Raw genomic sequence first — 25,340 nt, forward strand, 5'->3', positions numbered from 1 at the left:
GATAGCCAAAAGACAAAAGACGGGGACAGAGTATACAGACAAGGACGAGCGCGAACTTCCAACAATAATTGTTTTTTTGGGAAAGGAAATGGCGCAGTATCTGTCTCGATATATCGTTGGACACCTGAACCGCGCCGTAAGGGAAGGAATAAGGAGGGAGTGAAAGAAGAAAGGAAGGAGGTGCCGTAGTGGAGGGCTCCGGAATAATTTCGACCACCTGGGGATCTTTAACGTGCACTGACATCGCACAGCACACGGGCGCCTTAGCGTTTTTCCTCCATAAAAACACAGCCGCCGCGGTCAGGTCCGAACTTCCAACAATTCTTTATTGAGAACATTTCCACACTTATATGCATGCCGATCGAGCCGTGGTCATCGTATGCGCGTGTGCAGATAGGCAAGCTCTTTTTCGTAAAAGGCAATAGAGGCAGAGCTTACGCAGGCCTCCTCCAGACTACATGTCAGTTCCGATTCTATGCTTTCACGTGTGATGTGATCTTTGTTTCCCTTGGTAACAGCGCATGAAGGAAAAGATTTTGAAGGTTTTCTGGCAAGTCATTCTCCGACTTGCAAGGATTGTTCTCCTGGGCTTGAGCGCACTGCTTTAAGTAAAGGAGTGAATTCCAAGAGAAGGCAAGCGTAGCAGGGGCCGGCAGGTGGATAGGTGGGCGGACGAGATTAGGAAGTTTTCAGGCATAGGGTTGGCGCAGATGGCAAAGGACAGGGTTAATTGGGGAGACATGGGGGAGAGGCGTTTGCCCTGCAGTGGGTGCAGTCAGGCTGATGATGATGATAATGATGAAGGTAACGCTTCAGAAACACACTTTCCATGCATTTATTGTGGCAACATAAGAACCACATCCACTAAAGGGTCCTTGTTTACAAATCTCGAGGAGCACCTCAGTGACAGTCCCTTACATTGTATCTATTCGTACCTCTTGTTCGCTTCCAAGGATTTGGGTAGTACTGTTGTAATGGATGTACAATAGCAGCACGAAGATGTCCCACCCCTAACGAATAAGTATAACTTCTTACAAGACGAGAAGGTAACGCTTCATACAGACATTTTTCCATGCATTTATTGTGTCAGCAAAATCACACTCATTAAAGAATCGCTTATTGCGTCCTGTTTTGTCATTCCCATGAACAGAAACGGTTGAGAGTAAGCAAAAGTTCGACATATATTTATAGCCGTAGATCAATGAGAATTCTTAAACATCAGCATAAATCATTCTTCACAAGCACTTATTGTACTCTGTTGTACAGTGAATCTCCTGCTTCACGTGGTCGTGTAATAATAGCACTGATACATTCTAAAAAGAAAGGAATAAAAAAAGTAAGTAGTCCTCCAGCATACACTTTCTTATGAAAAGGAGTGCGCTTGAAGACGGCTTACCTCCTTTTTACTCCCAAATAAGTGTGCGTTTAGAGTGTGCAACACATTTGTCAAAGGATATGTCGGCATTCTTTCATATAAGTGCCAGACCCGCGAGTCATTTGTGATGGCAAGCGTATAAGTTTGTTGCACTCTGCTTGTGTCCCAGTGCCATTACGCATATAGGAACACACGGTGCTGCATCTCTGTATTCGCAGACCCGCTGATGCTTCCCTAGGTGGACCCATTATTGATGTAAACTCGCACGTTGACGAGTTCATCACATCTGTTTATTCCCGTGCCTTCACACTTGTCGTGCGGCAACACACACAGGCACTCAAGATGCACACGCGGTAAGCAGTAGGTTTTTCGATGGTGCACAATGGCACCATCTATGTCACAGTTCACCACGCACGGTCCTCATAATCCTGGCAGTCGTCATACACAAAACAGCATTGAGGCCGTGCTCATCAGAGCTCGGTTGTATGCAGTGAGCCAAGTGATATGCTTCTACACAAGATAGACACGCTGCATCCTTGAAACATGGCAACATAATTTAGCAATCAAATCAGCGCATAAGGCTTATCGCGTACGAAGCTGGTCGACAGCCATGCGAGGTACTGCGCCAGTCTGCAGAAGGATAAGTTTCGCGGAATAACAGATCAACCAGGTTGTGTCAAACACTGGCTCACATTTCGAAGCGCACAAAAAAGATTATCGTTTAGTTTCACACAGGTTCCAATGGACGACAAACACATACGCTGAAAACGATATACGACAAGAACATGGGAGAAGCCAAGAAAGAACAACGTACATATGTACGTAATGAGAACAAAGAAATAATCTGAAGAACCGACGCAAAAGTTCAAAGCAAAGCGGCATCCGAACCGCGCATTGCGCAGCAGGCTCACAGCGCCAGCATTGTTATATCCACACCACAAATAGGACGCACTATTGGGTCGTAATGGGACAGGTTAGACTTGCACTTCTCTTGAGGAACAAAAATGTAGCTTACAAAGATGGTCCACGGTGAATTTAATCGCAGGTTAAATCAAGTGAAAAATGGGCATTTTGTCTCGGGGTTCATCTTGGCTCCTTTAGGACAGCTGTATACACGGGCGAACGTTTCAGAATTCCGAACGATCTTGTTGCAGTCCGCCCTGACGGTGCTCTCGTAGCCCGGACGGGCGCATGACAGGTAGCAGAGCGTCATGAAGAAGACTCTGTCCTCCGGCAGGTCTTCGCCAAGCGCTAAGGGTTCGTCCTCGCCCCCGAGGTGCGACTCCTTGAGCGCAGCGTAGGCTACCTCCAAGGCAGGCACCTCAGGAAAGATGTCCTCCTCTTTCTCGCCGTGATGACACTTGGTCCTGTTGTTAAACTCTCGCATATCAAGAGTGGAAAGGATAATGTCTTGGTTTGCGGTCCCGTTGTAAGTCAACGTGATGCCTAAGCTGTCTATAGCCTTCATCATTTGCATGGCCATAAGGAAGAAGAGGCCGCCGTAGAGCATAGCCCTGGTACCGTTGCTGTAGAACACCGGTGCGGTGGCAGCGCCCATCGCCAGCTCTACGGAGTTGGTGAAGTCCTCATAGCTGGCGTAGTACGGGTAATGGTTGTCCGGCAGCATCAAAGCCTCGTCGTATTCGGGAGTCCTCCTTATCCTGGCTCCTGCCTCTCGTGCATTGAATAAGTAGTGGGCGTATGACGGCTCTTTCTGCGGAAATCCTGCGAAAAGCGTTTGCAGCCGGTCGTCACTGAGAAGAGACTCCGGAGGCCATAGAGTATTCTTCACTGATGAGAGTTTCTGGCTTGCGTGGAACTTGCTCTCGTCGTCCAACCAACTCGAGCTGTTGATCCGCTCCACGGCCGCCAAAACAAGGCTTTTGAAGCCGCTGTCGATGGTCTCTCGGTCTCGCGCCGAGAAACGGACGAAATAAGCGAGTGAGGATACGAGGACCTTGAACGAGCCTTCCACATGGAAAGCGCAGTACGCCGGGAGGTACCGTGCGGCGCGCCCCTTGCTGCCGGTGTACCCCACGAGGAGGGAGTAGTCAGTGCAAGTACCAAAGTGCTGCACAATGAGCCACGATAAATGTTTGTTCAGCTGCCGCTGGCTGTACTTCGCCATCAGCTTGCCGACTGTCTGGAGGAAAAAGACGTCGTGGGCAAGAATCTTGTCATTGGCGGTGAGCTCTGGACGGAGCCCCATACCGTACTGGAAACCGTTGACCCATTCGGTGGCAGAAGCATTGAGTACATGAGTACCGATCTCTTTGAAGGAGAACGCCGCGGGGCGTCTGCCCGAAGACTTGGTGGCGGCAATCAGCGTGTTGACCACGTCTGCTTCCAACGCGCGGATCTCATTGATGGCCGTTTCGTCTACCGGTGGTCGAGTGGCGCTGTCTGGGTAGAGCAGGGCAAGGAACTGCTTCCAGTATTCGATGTAATGTCCAGCGACTGACCGGTGGTGAGTCCACGTTATCGGCAGAGTGAGGCCTTGTCTGACCAATAATCGCCGCCTTCCAGAGGAGGTTGGCTGCAGCATGTTCACAGTAAACCAGAATGGCCACTGCCATTGGTAACCGATGCCCACGAGCAAGCCAAGCGGCGGCTGCAGCGTCTGGGGTGGTTCAGGCCAGGCTAACCCGACGCTTTTCAAGATGCTGTGGACCAGCGCTATCTGCGACTCGTTGTAAGGGAAATTGTTCCGGCACATCTCGTACATGGCCAACGGCTTGCTTCCGGTAGAGAGCTTGAGTGAACCCTTTCTTAGTGTGTCCGCGAAGCGTTCGTACCATGCGAACCGCAGCTCGTCTAAGACAGAGGAAGACATGTCGCGGTACTCTTTCGAGGGCTCCCACGCGGAGCAGACAAATGCCTCGAAGTCCTCGCAGGGATCCAGCTGCCAGTTGATGCGTGCGGTGAGAAGCGCGGCATGCCGGTGGCAGTCTTCAGTGCTGCACAATCTGTAGTCGATGCCACGTGGTCTTGGGACGAGTACAAGGAAGCATGCGAAGGAAAGGATGGCTAAGGCTCCGAGGCACGCGACGGCGATTTCGGCATTGGTCAGGGGAAGCCTTTTCTTTTCTTGCAAGGCGTCGCTGACTGGAGATGGTGTTTTCACCTGAGGAGAAATATCGCCCCAACACTGTTGAAAGGGCAGCGCAGAAACTCCGGAAATGGTGCTGCTATAGTTTCCAGAAACAGCTCTGCTCTGCCAAGCGAAATAAGTACATGTGTTTTGAAAAAAAAAATCTTCAGTAGAACACTTTCTTCTACAGGGAAAGTATTCAATCTATATTCAACTTATTGTGACGGTAAAAAAAGAAAGAACATGGCGGCAGAATATCTGGAAAGAACAATCGTGCATAGCCGAAATCGTACACCGCTATCTACTGACGACCCCTGTAATTATGTCGTCGTTCATTCTTGCCAGCTTTGGCTATCAACCTCATAGTAATCATCACCAGCCTGACTCTGTCTACCACAGGACTCAGGCGCCTCCTCAGTGACCACCAATTTACCCTGTCTGGCGCCAGCTGCCGCCATTTCATTCCGGCGGGCATACTAAATTCATCTGTCCACCTGACTCCGCAAGCTGAGTTCTGCCTTATCTTGTGATCCACTCCGTTTCCCCATGGGACCATCGGTAATTACCATTTCGCATTGTGCGCCGTATTAAAGCCGAGTTTTTGTTTTTAGCTGGGATATTATTAACTCGCGTTTGTTCCCTGCACTCTTCCTGCCTCAACATTACCCCCATCATTTTCCTTTCCATAGCTTGCTGCACTGTTTTCAGTTAATGGGGACGAAGTAAGCCAAAAATCCAAAAAATAATATTTTTTCCTTGTTGCATTTCTAAAAGTGCGTACATTTTGGAATACTTGACTTCTTGCTGCGCGTTGTACTTCCCCTTGAAGAATAGTGTTGTAAAGGAGGTAACAAGCGGCCAGACTACGTTTTTTGAGCAGTAAATGTCTCACCTGCCAATTGAAGCCCAATTCCATGACTGACCAGAAAGTTATTTAGTTCATTTAAAGTAAAAACACATCTGACAACAAAATTAGAGCTCTAGGCTCCAAAAATCTCTCTTTACTACTGGAGGCGCTAGGGATGCCAACATTAGACGCTGTCATAACATTCAACGGCGGCAGCAAAGAGTCGAGATTCAAGAGGCCTTGATACTGACATGAGGCCGTAACAGTCTCCGCTAGCTGATAGAAGTTGACCGGCGTCCAGTTTTCTCTGCTAATCGAGCAGCAAAACAAGTCACAAACAAGTCTAGGAAGCTAAACGACTGGTAATGAAAGGCAAAGATGACTTGAATGGTGACCCTGAAACAAAATAAATGAGTGAGAAAATGTTGGCAGGGAGAATACTTCGCAGTGACGTTAATTTTTACTTTTAACTAATGCATGCTAAAACAAGGCTTTTTTGTTGCAACGCTACTGCTATTATTCAAAACTTTACGAGACAGAAGGCCAAGAAAAATTGCCTGCACATTATATGATCACTGGGAATGTACTGAACCAAAATTAGGCACGCACTATGTTTTGATTTTGTAGAGTGACGATACCGAAAGCGGACTTTTAACACAGTCCTCGAGAAAAAAAAAAGTGTTCTAATGGCGTTGCAGAGCTTTTGTTCAGTAGAAACAGCATAAATCAGCGACAAAATCATATAAACATGTGGCCGCTATTTCTATTGCTTGTTGAGAAAAAGTTTGGCTTACGGTTCAGTTTTCGGGTGACTCGCGCTATGAGGGACGCCGTAGTGGAGGGCTCCGGATAATTTCGACCGCCTGGGGTTCTTTAACGTGCACTGACGTCGCACAGTACATGGGTCTCTATAATTTCGCCTCCATCGAAATTCGACCTCCGCGGCCGGGATCGAACCTGCGTCTTTACGGTCAGCAGCCGAGCGCCATAACCATGGCGGCTTCTTATTGAGAAAAGTGTACCTGAGCCTGCCCTAAAATAAATGGGAAGAATACAGATCGTTTTCCTCGGATAGCGTTTATCTTGTGCAACAAAATAGGTTACGGCGGCGTTAAACGCTACTAGAACATGGCGCCGAAACAAATTTGGGCCCCTGCACGAGCTGAAAATATGTGTACCAAAGTCAATGCGCTTTTACGCACCAGAACTACACTGTCGGCTGCAAGGACGAACCGTCGTACAGTACTCCGTACAGTGAACTCCTTGAAAGTGTAGCGAAAAGCCGACACACGAAGGCTTTTGCCTTTCGCTTTTATCGAAAGGCATTCGCAGCGCCGTCTGGGAATAGAATCCACGAATGCTGTAGAAGCCGAGAGAGTGCCAGGTGGTGTACTCGAATGAGAGGGAGGGACTTTGATGAAACAGGAGAGGTCTGCATGGTTGTTGGCCTGACATGCTATACTCCAGAACTTGTATGAACGTGTAATATCGCTGAGCGGCGCAGAGGGTCGGCGATTACGGGGTTCTTTCTTATCCAATTTGAGGCGCTGCTTAAGCTCAAAATCCCAGCGACGGAATATGAACAGTACGATGTCTATACCTATTATATCCAGTGACGACCAAACCTAAGGGAATGCAGCTACTTCTATTTGCCTTAATTACTTAACCTGGGGCGAAGACGCGGTATGCTGCCGCAGAAGGGCCTCCAATTATTCTGCACTCCGGGTGGCTCCTGGGGGCATCGCAGAGGTGACGTAACAACCGTTCCTTATGCGACCCCTATCCACCAATGGAAGCGGGCAGAGTGGGTGAGGGAATAAACGCGGGTTAATGACGTCCTAGTCGAGAGGTTGGCTTGACTATTAGCGATTACCTCAGTAAATACCTTGTAGGCAATGGACAGTAAGCTGACTGTTTCGTGATTTCTCAAGTCCTTGGCGTCTGCTTTCTTATGAATTAAGGAAATGCTTGCGTTCTTGCAAGCTTCCGGCACGGTCAAGGTCATAAGGCATTGAGTATACAGGGTGGCTAGTTTTTCTAGCACAATCTCCCCTCCGTCCGCGGTGTGATTAGGGACAAACGCATTCCAGCGCTCGCCGAGTTGCCGTGTTAACAGGCAATTATCTGCACATTGGCGAGCTATTCCCCCTTCGTTGTGGTCGATTTTCTGAGATTACGGGCAACTATGGTCAAGCGGTGGATACTTGGGCAGGTCTGAAATCCACCACTTACGACTCTAGCGCAAAAATGAATGCACGAAGAACGGGGAATCAAGGCGAAGAACGGACGGAAAACCGAGATAGAGCCTGTGTTGCGTGATTGTTTTTCGTGCGTCGTGCTGTTTGCGCTTCAAACTTATACAGCGGCTACTTTGACATTTTGGAGGGGCATGCTGTATATACCTTTTAAACGTTCGCCGAAATCGCGGTGAAAGCCTGCGTGTTCTGAGGTTTATGCCTCGGCTACAGCACCTCGGCTGGTCAAAGTTGATCCGGAGCCCTTTACTACAGCTCGACTCATATTCCAAACTTTTTTTTTCTCGGCTTGTTATTTCGTTGACCGTAATGAGGCAATTGCCTGGTCAGCTGCAAGCTATCATTCGTCCACGATCACGTCACCCTGCACGCTATACTTATTCCTAATGCTCGCCTAGACTTTTCATACAGACAGGCGGAGGCTGAACAGCCGCGAGCTATATGGGTCTCCGACAATGAAGTCACTCTGCTCGCTCTAGCTGTCGTTCATTAGCGACTGCAAACAAGGTTCAGTTTTCGCATGTTTACGTTACTGCTTGTTCAACTGCAAGCTCTTCCGACTCGGCTCCATTGCAGTTGTAAATAGCACAATGTACTCACAATTTTATCGAGGTCCGCGAGTTCTGCCAACACGTTCTGTGCAATTTCCTTTCGTTTCTTGTAGTCCGGTGAGGCTGCCATATCAGCGCCGGTGTTGGGGGAACGGTTTTCTTCCTGGAAACCCAAATTCAACGACATCAATGCTGCGAGCGTGGAAACGCAGTTTCCTCGCAACGACGGACTGAGGGCTTAAATTTAATCCTGCACGCTTTCTTGGAACAAGATACGGGAAGCATGTTACGGAGGCAACCTACAAGTGAGAAAGTGACAACCAAAAACTCCTTGTGGCTTCATGCAGTTGTGAGAACACGAACCAATGATAAGATACACAGTGGTCCATATAGGGGTCCTTTTGAGTCGAGTGACTCTGCGGCGATAACGCTGATATAAGTAGATAGGCTAAACTAAGCGACAGGCGCAAAACAAATATTTATGGTAGTTGACATCACTAGGATACGAACCATGAAAATGGCACAACTAGGTGCAGCTTGTCCCCCTGTCCGCCTACGAAGCGCTTGTGTCTTTTCTCATGGCGGTGTTTGTCATTATCGGTTCATTTTTTCAAAGCTGCATGGCGCCATCGGTAGCGTTTCGTCATGGCTTCGCCATGCCTGGTGGGTCCACGACTGTCCATGACTGTCCACAATTGTCATGTAATTCACTGTCCGTGCCTATCAGGTGTACAGGGTGCACCACTCTTATGGTGAACACACGAGCGCGTGGCCGCGCTCCGCGGAGCGCCAGTGCCTTCGACTCGTCCGCGCATCAAAGCTAAGTGGCGCTGGAGTAGAGAGACGTGCAGGTGGTGTTTCGTGCTGTCTCCAACTTCCACGTGCTCGACGTGGTCGACCCGGTACATGTGGTAGGCACCGAGAGGGCATTACATGCCACTTGTGTTACGATGGTGCCTCAGGCATAGTACACGAGTCGTGTTGAAACAAACAAAGCTTAGAAACAGACTCAAGCACTCGCGTTGTTTCATTTTTTCACTTTTCAGCGCCATATTTTATACGTGATGAACCAAGAAGCCGAACTCCAAGCTCTGCATGCCGATTTCTGCAACTATAGAACCGGTGCGCTGGCCTCCAACTGCTTTCGCGTAAAATTTGAGCCTAGAACCCTTTCTTTTCTACAACACGCGGTCTAAAACCATTTAGGCTCCTTAGTCTTGCAGTTAACTAATGGATTTAAATAGTTTTTTGAAAGCGTCCGCACGGCAGCCGTTAGTCTTTTGTTTCTTTAGAAAAAGCCAGTTGTGGTTCCCTGTCTAAAAGTCGAAGAGGCTAAACACAGGACACACAGGGGAAAGCACACCATCAGCCGTCGTGTTTCATCGCCAGTACGCGATCAGTAGGCTTCAGAAGTGCGATGAGGTAACGCTTGCAGAACGAGTGTGATAAGCCAACCAGCGGGCATTGAGGTGACTCTTGACAATGTCACCTAAAACTGTCTCCCCTGCGATAATGCACACGGGAGGCGCAGGTATTCTGTAAATAAATAATAAATAATGTGCACAGCACTGTGCAAATGACGCAGTTTTCAACGAAGACTACGCTAACGCGCTTTGTTAAGCTTTTACCCCTTACTAAACTATGTTTTCCTTCAATATGATAAAGGGGTATAGACATCAGATTCTGGCCTAGTGTTTTCTTCTTCGTGATGATCAGTGAGACATGGGTATAGACTCCCTCAAACAATTTAGGTTTCAACAGCCAAACGATAGTTTAGACGTCAAAGTTTAGTAAGGTAACCGGAGGTTAAAATTAAAATTGGTTTTTGAGGAAAGGAAATGACGCAGTAACTGTACCACATATATCGGTGGGCACAGGAACCGCACCGTAAGGGAAGGGAGGACGTTGGGAGTGAAAGAAGAAAAAGAGGTGCCGCAGTGGAGGTCTGTGGAATAATTTCGACCACCTGGGGATCTTTAACGTGCACTGACATAGCACAGCACACGGGCGCCTTTTGCGTTTTGCCTCCATCGAAACGCGGCCGCCGCGGTCGGGATCGAATCCGGGCACTCCGGCTAAGTAGACGAGCGCCTTAACCACTGAGCCACCTCGGCGGGCAACCGGAGGTTTGAGAAAATGATATAATCCCACCTTCATTTGTTGTCGTTCTGGCTTTTGAGGCAGGCTGGCATCAGCACTGCACTGACTTTTTAACGACGATGCAGCTTTTTCATTCCTCACATGGCCTATACTATATTTTTACTTCACAGCCATCGTTCAGTTATTGAAACCTGAACAGAAAGAGCATGAGTCAAAAATGTCCATTATAATTTATTTTCGTCCGTAGGAGAATAACACGTGCTGGTCTATATATACTCATTGCCAGGAATTCGGGACAGCGTTCAGCCAGGGCCACAAGGCCTAGCAGCCTGCCACGTGCTGTTCTGTAGCCACTCAGTCAATTTCCCTTTATGACGTCACGGATGAAGTCAAAGTGCTGCTTTTGTATGCTCAGACGCATGCGCCACGTTGTGGCACCCAAAGGAACCAGAAGCGCTTGTCCTGAACTCCTGGTAAGAACTGCCTCACATATCCTCAGAACAAAGAAAACAGGGAATAAACAATTTAGTACCTGTACATCCTTAGCAGGCATTTAATCCTTTTTACCGCTCCCGGGAACTAACGAAAGCCTTCAGTATTTTGTACTCGTCTGTCACGATCACAGCTACGAGCGCGCGACTACTCACTCGATCGGCATTGTAGAGGCAAACACCCACACTTGCTTCAAGGACACTTAAGAGTAGAATTTTCCTCGAGTACCTTACTACTACCATTAACTGTATTGTTAATTCAGAAGCAAACCTTTCACCTACGCCTCCAAGAGCACTATATGTATGCTAGAAGACTAGTGAAACGAAATGGGCTACCTTATCCGGCTCGGCAGCAGGGACGACTGTCGGCGGAGAATCTACGCACGCCCCTGTGCTGTCTATGGCTGTCTGTTGCAGTGGAACTGGTTGACTGGATGTAAGCTGCTTGTGCACTTGTTCTCCAGTGACGTCCTCTGCGCTCGTTTGCTGCTGAACGTGAGCGGCAGCGTTGGTGGTCGAAAGGTCCTGGCCGGCTACGGTGGGGGTCGGAGACGCTCCACCGAGCGGGGACACCGCTGCAGAGATAATGGGCGAAAGACCTTCGTGAGCTTCATGGCCTGCCGCAGGAGCCAGAGTCGTGTCGCTCGGAGGAATATTCGCATCAGCGTTGGCGGCTGAAAGTACCTCGCCGGCTGCGGAAGGGATTGGAGATGCGCCACCGAGCGGGGACAACGCTGAGGAAATAGCGGGCAAAATTTCTTCGTGCGGTTCAGTCCCTGCAGGAAGCGTCGCAGGCATGTCGCCGGGAGCTGCATTTGCAGTAGTATTGGGGTCTGGAAGGTCCTCGCAGGCTTCGGTGCTTATTGGGGATGCGCCACTGAACGGGGACACCGCGGCTGAGATGGGAGAAAGGCCTTCGGGTGCTACAGGATCTGCCTTGGCAACGAGGGACTTGCGGACTGGATGGAGTATTGCGGCTCCCTTGGAGGCTACGCTGGGGATAGGAGACGAGGAACCGGCCGGGGACGCCCTGACCGATAAAATGGACAAAAGGTCCGCTGGCACTTTTATGTCTGCCATATGCGTTACAGCCGCGATATCTGGAGGAAACCGTGCGGTAGCACTGGCGACCGGTAGGCCCTGGCAGGCTACGGTGCCTATTGGAGAGGCTCCACTGAGCGGGGTCACCGCGGCCGAGGTAATGGGCGAAAGGCCTCTGGAGGCTGCCGAGCCTACGTTCGGAATTGCAGATGCGCCACCGGGCAGTGGAACTGCTTCGGAGCCAGGGAGCGGAAGACATTCGGGGGCCTTGGCGCCTGACGTAGGCAGCAGCGAGGTTCCACTCGGATGGGACTTTGCGGTAGCATCTGCGGCGGCTGAAAGGTCCTTGCGTGATCTAGGGGATGTCGTTGACCTTGGGTAAGTAGCTGCAAGCGGGGACTTTGCGGCGGGTTCTGGCTTGGTCGAGCGTCGGTGCTGGAGGGGACGCTTGTCTCCATGTCCATGCTTTCCACTGGCTTTCGGACTTGTCACCTGAGCACACGTGCATTTGCATGTAAGATCTTACGATAATTTGTAAAAACTTGAAATCGAAATTGAAGGCATCGCTTTATTTGAGTGTCCAGTTTAGAATCTGACGTCTACAAAGAGTAAACCGTAACTTTAAAAGGAAACTGTATCGAACTTCAACAGGTTGCTGAACTGAGGGTACTGGAGTGGCTTCATAGTTAGAAACCAGTGCGAACACACAAGGAAGGAAGAAATGATTGCGCACACGAGCGATGCCTCACAACTAGTTTCTTTATTGAGAAGGCAGCAAATGTAACGCATAAAATAGCATGAGAAGACACGAAAAAATCCGGCTACAAAAAGAAATGTGTAATATAGGTTAGAAGAAAAACATAAATGACAAAAGCCATAAATGATTCCAGCATGGATACATATAGCTGACGGCTGTTTCAAGATATGGATGCATTTATTTTTTCCTAGAGACATCGCTCACGCAGCTACCTCTACGTTGACTATGAGATAAGATTCTACTACTTTCGTCGTGCGCTGGTCGCGTTTCTTGCCAAGCACCACAGTTTCGCCGAAAAGCTAGCGACATTTGCATTTAGAATATTGTTTATATGAATAGGAAAACACGTTCTACGATAGTTCTAATTATCAAATAACCAGAAATTTTAGCAGTAGCAGTGACCAGTTTGACTGACATAGTAATCTCCGGTGAAAGGGCTACTTTATACGCTACTTAATGTGCCACACGGAACAAATCGTTATTCATGTTTAATGTTGCAGCGCTTTGCACTTTCTAAAGCTTGTGATTTCTTGCAAGTAAACTGGGCGTTTTCACTACAGCAGACGTAACCGTCCCAATGTAAAACCGATTAAATTATGCCACCGATGCAAAAGCGATGTACTTGAAGACGTAGAGGCACCAAATTTTAGCTTTGTGTTCTGTATTTGGAATGATGTGTAGCACATTTGAAAAAATGGACAGCCACGTGGCTTGCTCCTACAAGCGGTGAATAATTTATAATTGATTTTTTTTCTCTCTTATTCTGTCCCTAATGTTATCGCTGTAATGCTAACAGACGACATGAGGTTCACGTGGGGCATAAGATAACTACAGTATGGTAGCTGCTTTCTTCGTTTTAATTCACACCAACCAGGACGGAAGCTTGCGCAGTTGGAATCACACATAATGGATAAGGAGTGATGATATTGCAGTTTTTGCATGACTTACATCACCAAAACCGTCTCTTACGACATAGCCATCGTTCGGTCTTAACAATAATAATACTTTATTATTATGCAACAAAAAACAGCACATATATTCAGGCCTGCCAAAGCCATTGATGGCTTGACCGGCAGTACCTGGCAGACAGCGAAGCCATTCACTGTAATTAGCAGAAATATAAAAAGCCACCGCGGTGGCTGAGTGGTTATAGCGCTCGGCTGCTGGCCCGAAAGACGCGGGCTCGATCCCGGCCGCGGCGGTCGAATTTCGATGGAGGCGAAATTCTGGAGGCCCGTGTACTGTGCGATGTCAGTGCACGTTAAAGAACCCCAGGCGGTCAAAATTCCTGGAGCCCTTCACTACGGCGTCTCTCATAGCCTGAGTCGCTTTGGGACGTTAAACCCCCATAAACCAAACCAAACCATAAATATACAGCAGCGAAACGCGAGTACAGGAAACGAAAATAAAATAAAAATATGATTAAAACTTATACAATGTCTATGAAGAGAACTTCCAATGAGCATAATGTAACACACGACAGAGCAAATGTGTGCCAGCAAAATGACCGCAATACAAGCAATCGTGCACCAATCAGGCTTTTCTGGTTGAAACAGAAAATGCACGAAAAAAAATCATAATTCATTTAGCTGGCGTAGGTGAATCCCACGTCGTGACTTATGCACGCTATCTTCTCGCGCACCATTCCAAAGGAAAAGAAACTCAATGGCGCTAGCTTGGGCGATATGCGATAATAATATGTGAGCGAACGCCCTTATCAGCTACACTTATTGACCAAGCACCGATTTCGCTTAAATTTATTTCATTTTTCGTTCTTGGCTTCTTCCTCGTCATCTTCTTTTAACGCCGCGATGTCGGTCATTATTTACTTTACATTCATACATCCATGGGAGGCCTCATACCACTCCTGCCGCAGTACGCCACTGCCCTGAGATGACAGGTGCTGCCGCAACCTTTAACGACCAGTCATTAATTGAACTTCCACCTGTCATGGGGGGGGGGGGGGGGGGGGGCAGTTTTCCCACAATCCGACGGGCAGCGCTTCAGGGCTTCATTCCCATGGCTTCACCTAGGGCTTCATTTTCTCCGTAACACGCCCTAATGATGACGCATTACAACATGCAGCCAAATATTGAGTACGTCTACTCCTTGAAGCCAAAGCATCAAGCTTTTCTGCTTGTATAGTAGCGCGCTGTAACCAAGATGTGGAACCAGTAGTATCCTGTTTTAGCACTGCTAACAGGCTTTTTGTCGATGTGTTCCAGTAGCCTCATAGCGTCACACCCGTTCACACAACGCGAAAGCTCTTCAAATCTGCTACTTATAATATTTACGCATAACCTGCATAATTCTCTGTGCAGCTCAAGCAGACTCACATGCGCTCCTTATATAACTTTTGGAGAACGAAGCGCAGACAGGTTAAAATGATTGCATTTCTTTACGACTTTGAGTGGCCGAAATGGAAGTGAAATAATGGTGTGGCCGACGTAGGGTTGTAGCGCCAGTGTACGTGTCGGGTATCAAAATGAAGCAGTAAGTTCAGAACCTGTAGGCAATTATTACGCGACAGTCCAGTAGTGAGGATAAGACCGTGTCCTGACTTTCTGAAAAACTTTAAAATGTAATCTTAAATGTAATGTAACACAGCACACTACTAATACAGCACACACAGCACACCACAGCACAGCACAGTAATAAGAGCACAGCACAGTAATAAGCACAGCGTCACGAACAACCAGCCGAACCGTCCAGGCACAGAACAGAGACCGCGTTCAGTCCAGAGCGCGCACGAGCGACCGAGCGTTCGGCGCTCGAGCTTCGAGGTGTTCGGCGCTCGAGCTTCGCAATGTTCGGCGCTTCTCGTCGTCTTCTTCGTTGAGCGCCAGCCTCTGAAGATTCTAAAGCCCGTGTCCAGTCTTACAATTCCCCCCGGGCGAAAGGGCACCATCCTGGCGGCCTAGGGCGATGTGACGACGGCGGGGTCGTAGTAAGGTTTGAGGCGGGTCGTGTGGACAATTTCGCGGCCTCGGCGGCGATGATCAGGGGATGGCGTAAGGGGTTCGATGAGGTAATTGACGGGGGATGTCTGCTGAAGAATACGGTAGGGTCCCTGGCACTTGCTAACTAGTTTGGAGGAAAGAGCGGGACCTGAGGAGGGTACCCAGAGCCAGACCAAAGAGTCAGGAAGGTAAGCGGGAGGAAGTGCAGGGGGATCACGGGTGCTTTTCTGCTGCTGCTGGGCCTGAGAAGTGAAGGACCGGGCAAGCTGTCGGCATTCTTCGGCATAAGTTGCGGCATGAGAAAGAGTTGTAAATTCGGAAGCATCAGGGCGGTAAGGTAGAATGGTGTCCATTGTGCAAGAAGGCTCACGGCCGTACAGGAGAAAGTACGGAGAGAATCCGGTGGTGGCTTGAGCAGCGGAGTTGTAAGCGTATGTGACAAAAGGGAGAACGCGGTACCAGTTACAATGGTCGGAAGCAACATACATGGCCAGCATGTCGCCGAGGGTGCGATTAAAACGCTCAACCATGCCGTTTGTCTGGGGATGGTAGGCGGAGCTGGTGCGGTGAACAACGTTGCATTCCTGAAGGAGAGCTTCTACAACTTCTGAGAGGAAGGCCAGACCTCTATCACTGAGCAGCTCTTTGGGCGCACAATGGCGAAGAATGATGCGATGAAGAATGAAGGATGCAATGTCATGGGCTGTAGCGGATGGTAAAGGCGATGTTTCAGCGTAACGTGTAAGGTGGTCGATGGCAACGATGATCCAGCGGTTCCCGGTTGATGTGCTGGGAAGAGGGCCGTAGAGGTCGATGCTAACACGCTCGAAGGGCTGTACTGGGCAAGGCAGCGGCTGCATAGGAGCGGCGGGTTGGCGAGGTGGATGTTTTCGTCGCTGGCATGCGGTGCAGGAATGAATGAACAGGCGGACGTAACGGGCCATCCCACGCCAGTAGTACCGCTGTCGTAGACGGGTGAAAGTCTTCAAGAATCCGGCATGGGCACACTGGGGATCATTGTGGTAGGAAGAGCAAATGAAGGAGCGCTGATGTGTCGGAATGACGAGAAGCCACTTGCGACCATCCGGGAGATAGTTGCGGCGGTAAAGGAGCTCGTCTCGGATGGCGAAATGATGGGACTGACGACGGAGAGCACGGGAAGGAGGTCTAGACGATTGGCCAGATAGGAGATCAAAAATGCAAGTGACCCACGGGTCTTTGCGTTGCTCGGAAGCCATATCAGCGAACTCAAACTTGAAAGAAGACAGGGCGGATATACAAGGCGCTGCCTCAGATGGTACAGGGGAACGTGAGATGGCATCAGCATCGGCATGTTTGCGGCCGGAACGATAGATAAAGCGAATGTCGTATTCTTGGAGTCGCAGAGCCCATCGCGCCAGTCGGCCAGAGGGATCTTTCAAAGAGGACAGCCAGCAGAGGGCGTGGTGATCGGTGACAACGTCAAAAGGGCGCCCATACAGGTAGGGGCGAAATTTGACGATCGCCCAAAGGATGGCTAAACACTCCTTCTCGGGGACAAAATAGTTGGCTTCAGCTTTTTTGAGTGTCCGGCTATCGTAAGCGACAACGTATTCGTCAAAGCCTTGCTTGCGTTGAGCGAGTACGGCACCGAGGCCGACGCCACTGGCATCGGTGTGGAGTTCCGTCGGAGTTCCGTCGGGGGAGAGGGTAAACGTCCTTGCGTGTAATCTTATTCAGACGACGGTAGTCCACGCAGAAACGGATGGAACCGTCTTTTTTCTTGACCAGAACCACTGGCGATGCCCACGGGCTGTGCGACGGTTGTATCACGTGACGCTGGAGCATGTCGGTCACCTGGGCGTCAATGATGCTGCGCTCAGCGGCTGACACGCGGTACGGACGTTGGCGCAAAGGGGCATGGGTTCCAGTGTCAATACAGTGGGTAACGGTGGTGGTGCGGCCCAAGGAAGGTTGCTGGTAGTCAAACGAAGCTTGAAAACGCTGCAGAACGGCTACAAGCTGGTCTCGTTGGGTACACGTCAGGGCGGCGTCGACGGAACGGTGAAAAATATCTACAGACGACTGATTCGTGATGGGAACAGGCGTAATGGCGCTGACGTGAAGGCCGGCCGCGCTATCGACGAGGGGGTATGCGGAGGCGGGATCGAGAACGGTAACGCTACCAAGCGATTGGCCACGGAGTAAAGTGGTAGGGCAGGAGAACGGGTTGGCCACATAAATAGCGCTGGAGCCACGAACAATTGTCAGCACAGCATGAGGCAGAAAAACCGACTTCTGGTCAGCGCATCGTAAAGAGGGGGTATAAGTCACTGTTGCATCTGAGAGCGCAGCACAAGAAAGAGGCACCAGCACTGAAGAGAAAGGTGGAACGTCTGTGTCCTCCGAGACGACCACAGTAGCGGCAGCAGCACCGGTTACGTCCGAGGGGGCGTCACTGTAGGGAGACAAGTCAAGCTGAGCACGGGCGCAATCAATAACGGCGTGATGTGAGAAGAGGAAGTCCCAGCCAAGGACAACGTCGTGAGAGGAGCTGGCGAGGACGATGAACTCGATTGTGTAGGGAACGTTCCCGATGAGCAGGCGGGCGGTCCAGGCGGCTAACGGTCGAATGTCCTGAGCGCTGGCCGTCCGGAGAGAAACGGGAGGAAGGGGCGTCGTCACTTTTTTGAGTCTGCGACAGAGGGTGTGACTGAGAACCGAAACGGCTGCGCCAGTGTCAACAAGTGCTTAGACGGCGACTCCTTCAACGAAAACGGTAATATTGGCAGGCGCAGAAACAGGTCTTGAGTGAGCCGCTGGTGACGCAGTTCTTGCCTCCGGAACTGCGGTGGTTATTTTTCCGCGTGGACGGCGGGTTGGCGACGGAGCATTGGGGAACGAGAACGACGGCCAGGAGACGGCGAGCGGTGGGAGCGGGGATGGTAACTAGGAGAAGAAGAATCCGGAGGCGGCAAGTGTGACGCAGGCGAGGACGACGGCGGAAGGTCGTACGTCGGCTCACGCCTATAATCGCAGGGACGGTGGTCACGACTGCGACACAAACGAGCAACGTGACCAGTGACGCCACAGGCGTAGCAAATAGGGCGGTTGTCTTGTGTGCGCCAGGGGTTGAGTGGCTGCGGCTGTGATCGGGGGCGGGCAACCGGACGGTAAGGTGGGGTTGCAGGTCGCTGGGGTTCTAACTGCCGGGTAGGTGGCCTGTAGACAGGGGCAGCAGGTGAGGGCCGCGACCGCACAACGGCATCGGCGTACGTAAGAGGAGCCGCGATCAGGGGTGGCTGAGAAGGAGGTGGCAGGACTTCAGCGACCTGCTCCTCAATAACACGCTATAGGTTGGGAGTGAGCGACGGCGCAGGCGTAGGCGGGCAGGTAGACAAAGATAGCTGGCGTGCGACTTCCTCACGTACAAACTGCTGGATGCTCTGGAGGAGCGACTGTTGGTCCAGAGCCCCGTCCCCTGGCAGAGCCAAGCTGCAAAGTGCGGCCTCCTGTACGCCTGCACGCCGGGTAGAAAGGCGTTGTTTGCGCAGCTCATCGAAGCTTTGGCAGTAGCCGATGACACCGGAGACAGTCTAGGGATCTTTGGCGACGAGCATCTGGAAGGAATCATCCTCAATGCCTTTCATAATGTGTCCGATCTTGTGGGCCTCGCTCATAGAAGGGTTGACACGCTTTCAGAGGTCGACGACATCTTCTATATAACTGGTGAAGTTTTCACCGGTTTACTGGGCCCGACTTCGCAAGCGTTGCTCGGCGCGAAGCTTTCGCATGGCGGGACGGCCAAAGAGTTCTGTCAGACTGGTTTTTAGAACTGCCCAGCTTGAGATGTCAGCCTCGTGGTTTCGAAACCAGAGATTGGCTACGTCGCTCAGATAAAAGATAACGTTGGTGAGCTTGACGCTATCGTCCCACTTGTTGTATGCGCTTACGCGTTCGTAGGAGGCCAACCAATCCTCCAGATCCGTGTCATCTGTGCCGCTGAAGATGGTCGGGTCACGCTGCCGCGCGGCGCCGGAACAGAAGACAAGCCGACGGAAGCGGTGAAGCGGTTTGGGTGACGGTCTCAGTCATTGCAGAGGTGGTCGTCAATGCGCGGGTGCGAAGCTGCAGGGCGAGGGATCGTTGACACCTCCACCACTTGTAATAAGAACACAGCACACTATTAATACAGCACACACAGCACACCACACTAATAAGAGCACAGCACAGTAATAAGCACAGAGTCACGAACAACCAGCCGAACCGTCGAGGCACAGAACAGAGTCTGCGTTCAGTCCAGAGCACGCACGAGCGACCGAGCGTTCGGCGCTCGAGCTTCGGTGTGTTCGGCGCTTCTCGTCGTCTTCTTCGTTGAGCGCCAGCCTCTGAAGATTCTAAAGCCCGTGTCCAGTCTTACAAAAATATCAACCACAGAGTGGATGACACGATCACAAACTGAAAACCTAACAATTCATGTGCCTACAGGAGTATTTTCGAAGACACCACGTTGAGACCTGGTTCAGTGGTTCTATCATTTTGGCTGAGAAAAATGTCAGAAAAAGCAGGTGCGACACATGAACGGATACAAATGACAGGCTTTTGCGGGCACAGAGGCTCTTTCGTGACTGCAAAGGCTGCATGAAAGAAACGGGACTTTAAACTTCAAGTAAAACAAGATCAATCCTGAAAACGTCTTCAAAGGAATGCCACAATGGATAGAAAAATGCACTTCATCACTGAAATAAAAAATACCTGCCTTCACGATTTCCATGAGGCCATCCTAAAGGATGGCATAAAACAGCTTTTCCGTGTCTATGTTGAAAACCATTGAGACCATCGTGTTCCTTGTCTGTTGAAGCTGAAGCACTCTGTCAGAATTCGGAATGAGAATAAGGTTTCTTGTGTGTAAAGCCTACACGCACTTTAACAAGACACCTCTAGTCAGCCTCAAACCATCTCAGAAGAAAATCTAGATTGACCAATTTCGCACTGCAAACCGCTGCGTCCTTTAGGTATATTTTTCTCGGTCTGAACGCCCAACCAAGACACATCTTCCTGAGCGACTCTGTCTGAGGCTGAGTCGAGGCAAACTGTTGTATCTGGTTTCTTGTGTAAGTGTAGGCTTCCGACAGAGTGCGCTCGGCTCTTGCAACATGTGTAATTTTCTAGTGCAAGCGGCTAAACTGAAAAGTGTGCTCTATCTGGTCAATATAACCAGTATTAGACCTCTAAAGATTTTTCGTCGTTAGGTGAAAGGTTGTCATGCCAAGAAGCAGCTCTTGCCTGCCAACTAAACGCCCGTTGTTCTGTCTGACATACTATCGTCCAGAAAACTCTACGGGATGAGGGAAAAAAATATTTCCTAGCAGTCACGCGAGCCAAATGCCCTGAAATGTCTGAATGTGCGTGGGGGATTGAGCATGCTCCATCAGCTCAAATGGCCATGTGGCTGTGCCTCAAAGTAGCGTAAAACAATATTTTTTTAGAACATGCATCCCATCCCTTAAACTTTTGAGGCCGATAGAAGAACGTTTTTCGCATGCGTTGTGTGATGTGGCTAAAAGATACTGCGTAGGAACTGTTGTGCCAGCTGCCATGAAAATGCCCGATTTACGCGGAGTTGTGCGGAAGAAAGCGGAAGCTGCCATCTTCCGCACCACACCAAATCAGAAACGCATGCCATTCATGCTTTACAAGAGCCTTCATGAGGGATGACATAAAATGGGTTCCACACGTGTATGCTGGAAACCAAGGCCATCGTTTCCCTTTGTCCGAAGAAACTAAACCACTCTTTCGGAATGAGGAAAGGTTCTTCAATATGTAATGCCTGCAGGCACTTAAACAAGAAACCAGATACAACATCATGTTGCCATGAGTCAGCCTCAGATACATTCGTTCCGAAAGCGCTGTAAATAAAGTAACGAGGCAGCTGCCTCAGCGATTGATCTGGCAACACTGAGGCGCTCTGTCAAAGGCGCATACACGTTCGCTTGAAACGTGAATCTTGTAACGATGCTCGTGATCTGCGAGTGCGCGTTTCGCAGTCATGTTTCAGAGCAATAGCATTAGAGTCTATACATTCCGAAAAAATGGTGGCGTGTATAACCGAATTTGTTGATTGGTCGAGAGAAGTCACGTGACCTTGTGATGTCATCACACTTTTCACCGTGGCAGATGGCACCCAACCCACCGATTATATCCTTTAAATACCAAAGATTAAAGAACGTGAGTTTGACAGTGATGTCTTGATACGGCGGCTAATAGGGCTATCGGCTTCGTCTGTTGCTCACGCATCCTAGATTTTTTTGTGCCCCCCCCCCGTGCAGGATAGGTGCTGCAGGGTGCATTTTTACGTGTGCTTGGGGACTGATGTATTCATGATTGATATAATAAGCGAAAGAACATTATATATCTTGCGTGCCACTCCGAACAGCATTGCCTTATTTCTTTCCTGAAAACATCGAGGTATTACAAAGTATTAACCTCACGGCTATGTCGGGCCGTTTCCAGAACGTGCTTTTTGATCCAGACCAGTGTCTATGTTTTTCGGTAGTAAAAACCTAGCAGTAATTGCACTTCCACACACTCACCATGGACGTGTAAGAGTAAGCGTTTTTCACTCTCAGGATACCTGTATTACACGGCCTTTGGGCTGCCTAACGGCAGCCATGCTTATTGAGCTGGACACATCTACTTTTTCTACGTTTAAAGATCACGTTTTTCCAAAAGGAAAAACCTGATTTTGAAACGTACTTCATTGTAAGGGTAGCCTTAGAACGAAGTACCTTGCTCTTCAGAAGTTAACAAGACTGTACGTACATTTGGCAAGAAGTCATGCATGCAACCGTGTGACGCTACATAGGAAATAAGGACTACGGGACTGAACTCTCCGTCTTTACTTCTCTTCTGTCAGTCACGAATTGTTTCGTTTCTTACTTGGACATAAAAACACATTCCAGTTGATCACATTCACTGCCAGAGTGTCAATATTTATAATGTAGCTTTACTGGACCAGAAGTGCTTTAGTAGAGAAGCCTTGTGCAATAAACTTGAATATTGGCAGCATGAGTTCTCGAAGAGGCACGCGGTGCACATCGATAGACGAACGGAATTCTAAATGATCCCAGTGGAAAGCACGCCATGAATAGCACCAAACACGTAAGAACTGATTTCCGCACTGGTCCATTATGTCAATATACTGTAGCTTTGCTGGACCAGAAGTGCTTTAGTAGAAAAGCCTTGTGCAATAAATTTCAATATTGCCAGCATGGGGTCTCGAAGAGGCACGCACACGGTGCACACCGACAGACGAACTGAATTCTCAATGATCGCAGTGGAAAGCGCGCCATGAATAGCACCAAGCACGTAATAAATGATTTCCGCACTGGACCATTAATGTTAGGAATTAAAACGAAGCCCACTGTACAACCTGCTTTAGTGCTTAAGTCTCTTCGGTTCATTTGCATATAACGAGGGAACCAAATCGGCTTGCAGGTGCTCTAACGTGGCGGATCTGTAGAGTTCCACACCTGATTTAGGAACCAAGAATTAGGTACAACTACTATTTGAACATGGCACACGCTTATTAAAACCAAATCAAGAAAGGCCGCACCTTCGGCTGTAAACCCGCTGTTTTGGCTGACGGTGAAGGGGGATGATCTGCCGCAGCCGGTACCGCCGTGTCCAGCTGGACTGGCTCACCAGGCCGCCGTTCATGTCCTCCCGCTGAGGCCCTTGCTGCCGGTGACGCGGCAGATCCGGCCGCATGCTGGCCAGCGGCCTCTTTCGGGTGTGCCTTCTTGCGGGATTTGTAGGCGCCGGGGCTGTTAGCGTCCGCCGCCTTGGAGGCCGTGATGGTCCGCGAAGACGTGGGTGGTAGCAAAGCAGACTTCGCGCTGGCGTCCTCTGGTCCAGTGCTATGGCGCTGCTTCCCGCCGTGGCCCTGACTGGCGCTTGGTTTGGACATGACGACCTGGGCGCGCACGTTTACGAATGCTGGCTAGCAGCTGCCGCATATATGCGGCTAAGGGCCGCACTCGTATATGGGCTGCTCGCCCCGACTTGGGAGCCGATGATAAGAAAAATATAGTAAACTTCCACTGAAATAAACTGCCCTAAAAGCGAGCACGCATTCTCTGAGAACCTCTCATATGACGACACCTCCCTTCTTCTGTCATTAGTATCATTTTCCAGTATGCATCGCTCTGCATGTGTGTGCTATCTCTGAGGGTCTAAAAGATTTGTCCACGCAGTTCAGCATCATTTTCAGTTGTGCTTCACGTTGACACGTCCATTCTTCCAGTCTGAAATTTTGCCAGTTTTGCCAATCTGACAACTCAAAGAGCAGCACTTCAGGTCTTGTGCTCCACGTGTTTGAATGCATGGCGTGCTGTGTCCCCAGACGTTATTGTCAAACAGCCGTATCTTATCGGTAATCACCTATGGACGAGAAACGTGGAGGTTAGCGAAAAGAGTTAAGCTTAAGTTAAGGATAGTGCGGCGAGCTATGGAAAGAAAAATAAAAGGTGTAACGTTAAGAGACCGGAAGTGGGCAGAGTGGGCGAGGGAACAAACGCGGGCTAATGACATCCTAGTCAAAACCAAGAGGAAGAAATGGGCTTGAGTAGGGCATGTAATGCGAATGCAAGATAACCGCTGGACTTTAATGGTAATGGAGTGGATTCCAAGAGAAGGCAAGCGTAGTGGCGGTGGCAGAAAGTTAGGTGGGCGCATGAGATTAAGAATTTTGCGGGCATACGGTGGGCGCAGCTGGCAAAGTACAAGATTAATTGCAGAGACATGGGAGAGGCCGCATTCCGCCAAAATTTCGAAAAAAAAAAGTATTGCCCTTACTCGCATATAAACAGTATTTAGATGCACACGAAATGGTGGAGCCAAATAAATAAAAGTAACGATCTGTTAAGTGCACTTGACGGAAAGCTTGCAAAAGATTCACGACAGAAAAGTTGGAGAGACTGGTAGCTGAATTATATCCTCTATTCCGAGGGAAAGCTAGGGTGCGCTTTTGCTTTCCTCAGCGTTGGTGCGCGGAAAATCACGTTTAAAATGCACTGCACCTAGATATATGGCACACGCTGACTGGCTTTGAACTGCAGGGGTCTGAGAATTTTTGAGAAGTACCGAAATCCTCTGAGCTCCGAAACAAGAAGGCAACAAACACACACAACATTAATAAAGAAGCCATAGCATACAGTTAAGCAGTGGCCGTGTGTGCTTATTTAACATGGGAGAAACACTGGCGCCCAAAATAGTTACGCTGATCTTCTATGAAATGTCATAGCATTATAGATACAATTACATGGCGTTCAGCACGAGGAAAATAAAGGGAATGAGCCTGCAACAGTAAGTCGAAGATGCGGGTGCCGCTCTAACCTGCGCTTTGCGTTCAGAAGCCGCGAGGAAACTTCAGAGGCAAGTAGTCAGCCAGATACTTGAGACGAAGTTGTCGCCCCTCGTTCGTTCCGCGAACTGCCTTCTTAAGCTTCACCTGCAAAGCGCAGCGTCCCACATCAGTGGTAGCACATTGTCTGTGATAACGGTGTGCAGCGCACGGTACAGTGCATGGTTAGAAGTGCAACTAAATACCAGGACGCGATGCATCCCATAACGACATAGAGTTAGGCTTACGTACTGCCTGCACTCCAGTTAGCTTTCAAGAAATCAGAACGAAGGCAGGCGACCCCAAAATTGCTGACGCATTCGTTACTCAGCTGGGGTGACAGAGAAATTTCCGCTAGTAACGCGAGAATGGTGCTAGGGGCCGTACCTTTTGGAAAGGAGGGACGGGACTGTACGGACGTTGACTCGACGGTCGCTGTGTTCTTCAAGCTCGTGGCGCTCAAGCCATGAACGCGCCGCGGCTCTGCTTC

At 49.6% G+C, this 25,340-nt stretch overlaps 1 protein-coding gene across 1 annotated transcript; it reads right to left on the reverse strand.

Annotated features, from left to right (window-relative positions):
- Window positions 1-2,426: 2,426 nt before the first annotated feature.
- On the reverse strand, window positions 2,427-23,421 carry LOC144095439 (endothelin-converting enzyme 2-like). Its single transcript, XM_077629179.1, has 4 exons — window positions 23,063-23,421; window positions 11,047-12,243; window positions 8,169-8,282; window positions 2,427-4,499 (listed from the first exon to the last, which is right to left on the reverse strand). Exons 1-4 carry the CDS (start codon window positions 23,414-23,416, stop codon window positions 2,427-2,429), a joined length of 3,738 nt encoding a protein of 1,245 aa, XP_077485305.1. The 5' UTR covers window positions 23,417-23,421.
- Between the last annotated feature and the right edge of the window lie 1,919 nt (window positions 23,422-25,340).

Source organism: Amblyomma americanum, chromosome 6 (genome assembly GCF_052857255.1).
Source record: "Amblyomma americanum isolate KBUSLIRL-KWMA chromosome 6, ASM5285725v1, whole genome shotgun sequence".
Taxonomy (NCBI): Eukaryota; Metazoa; Arthropoda; class Arachnida; order Ixodida; family Ixodidae; genus Amblyomma; species Amblyomma americanum.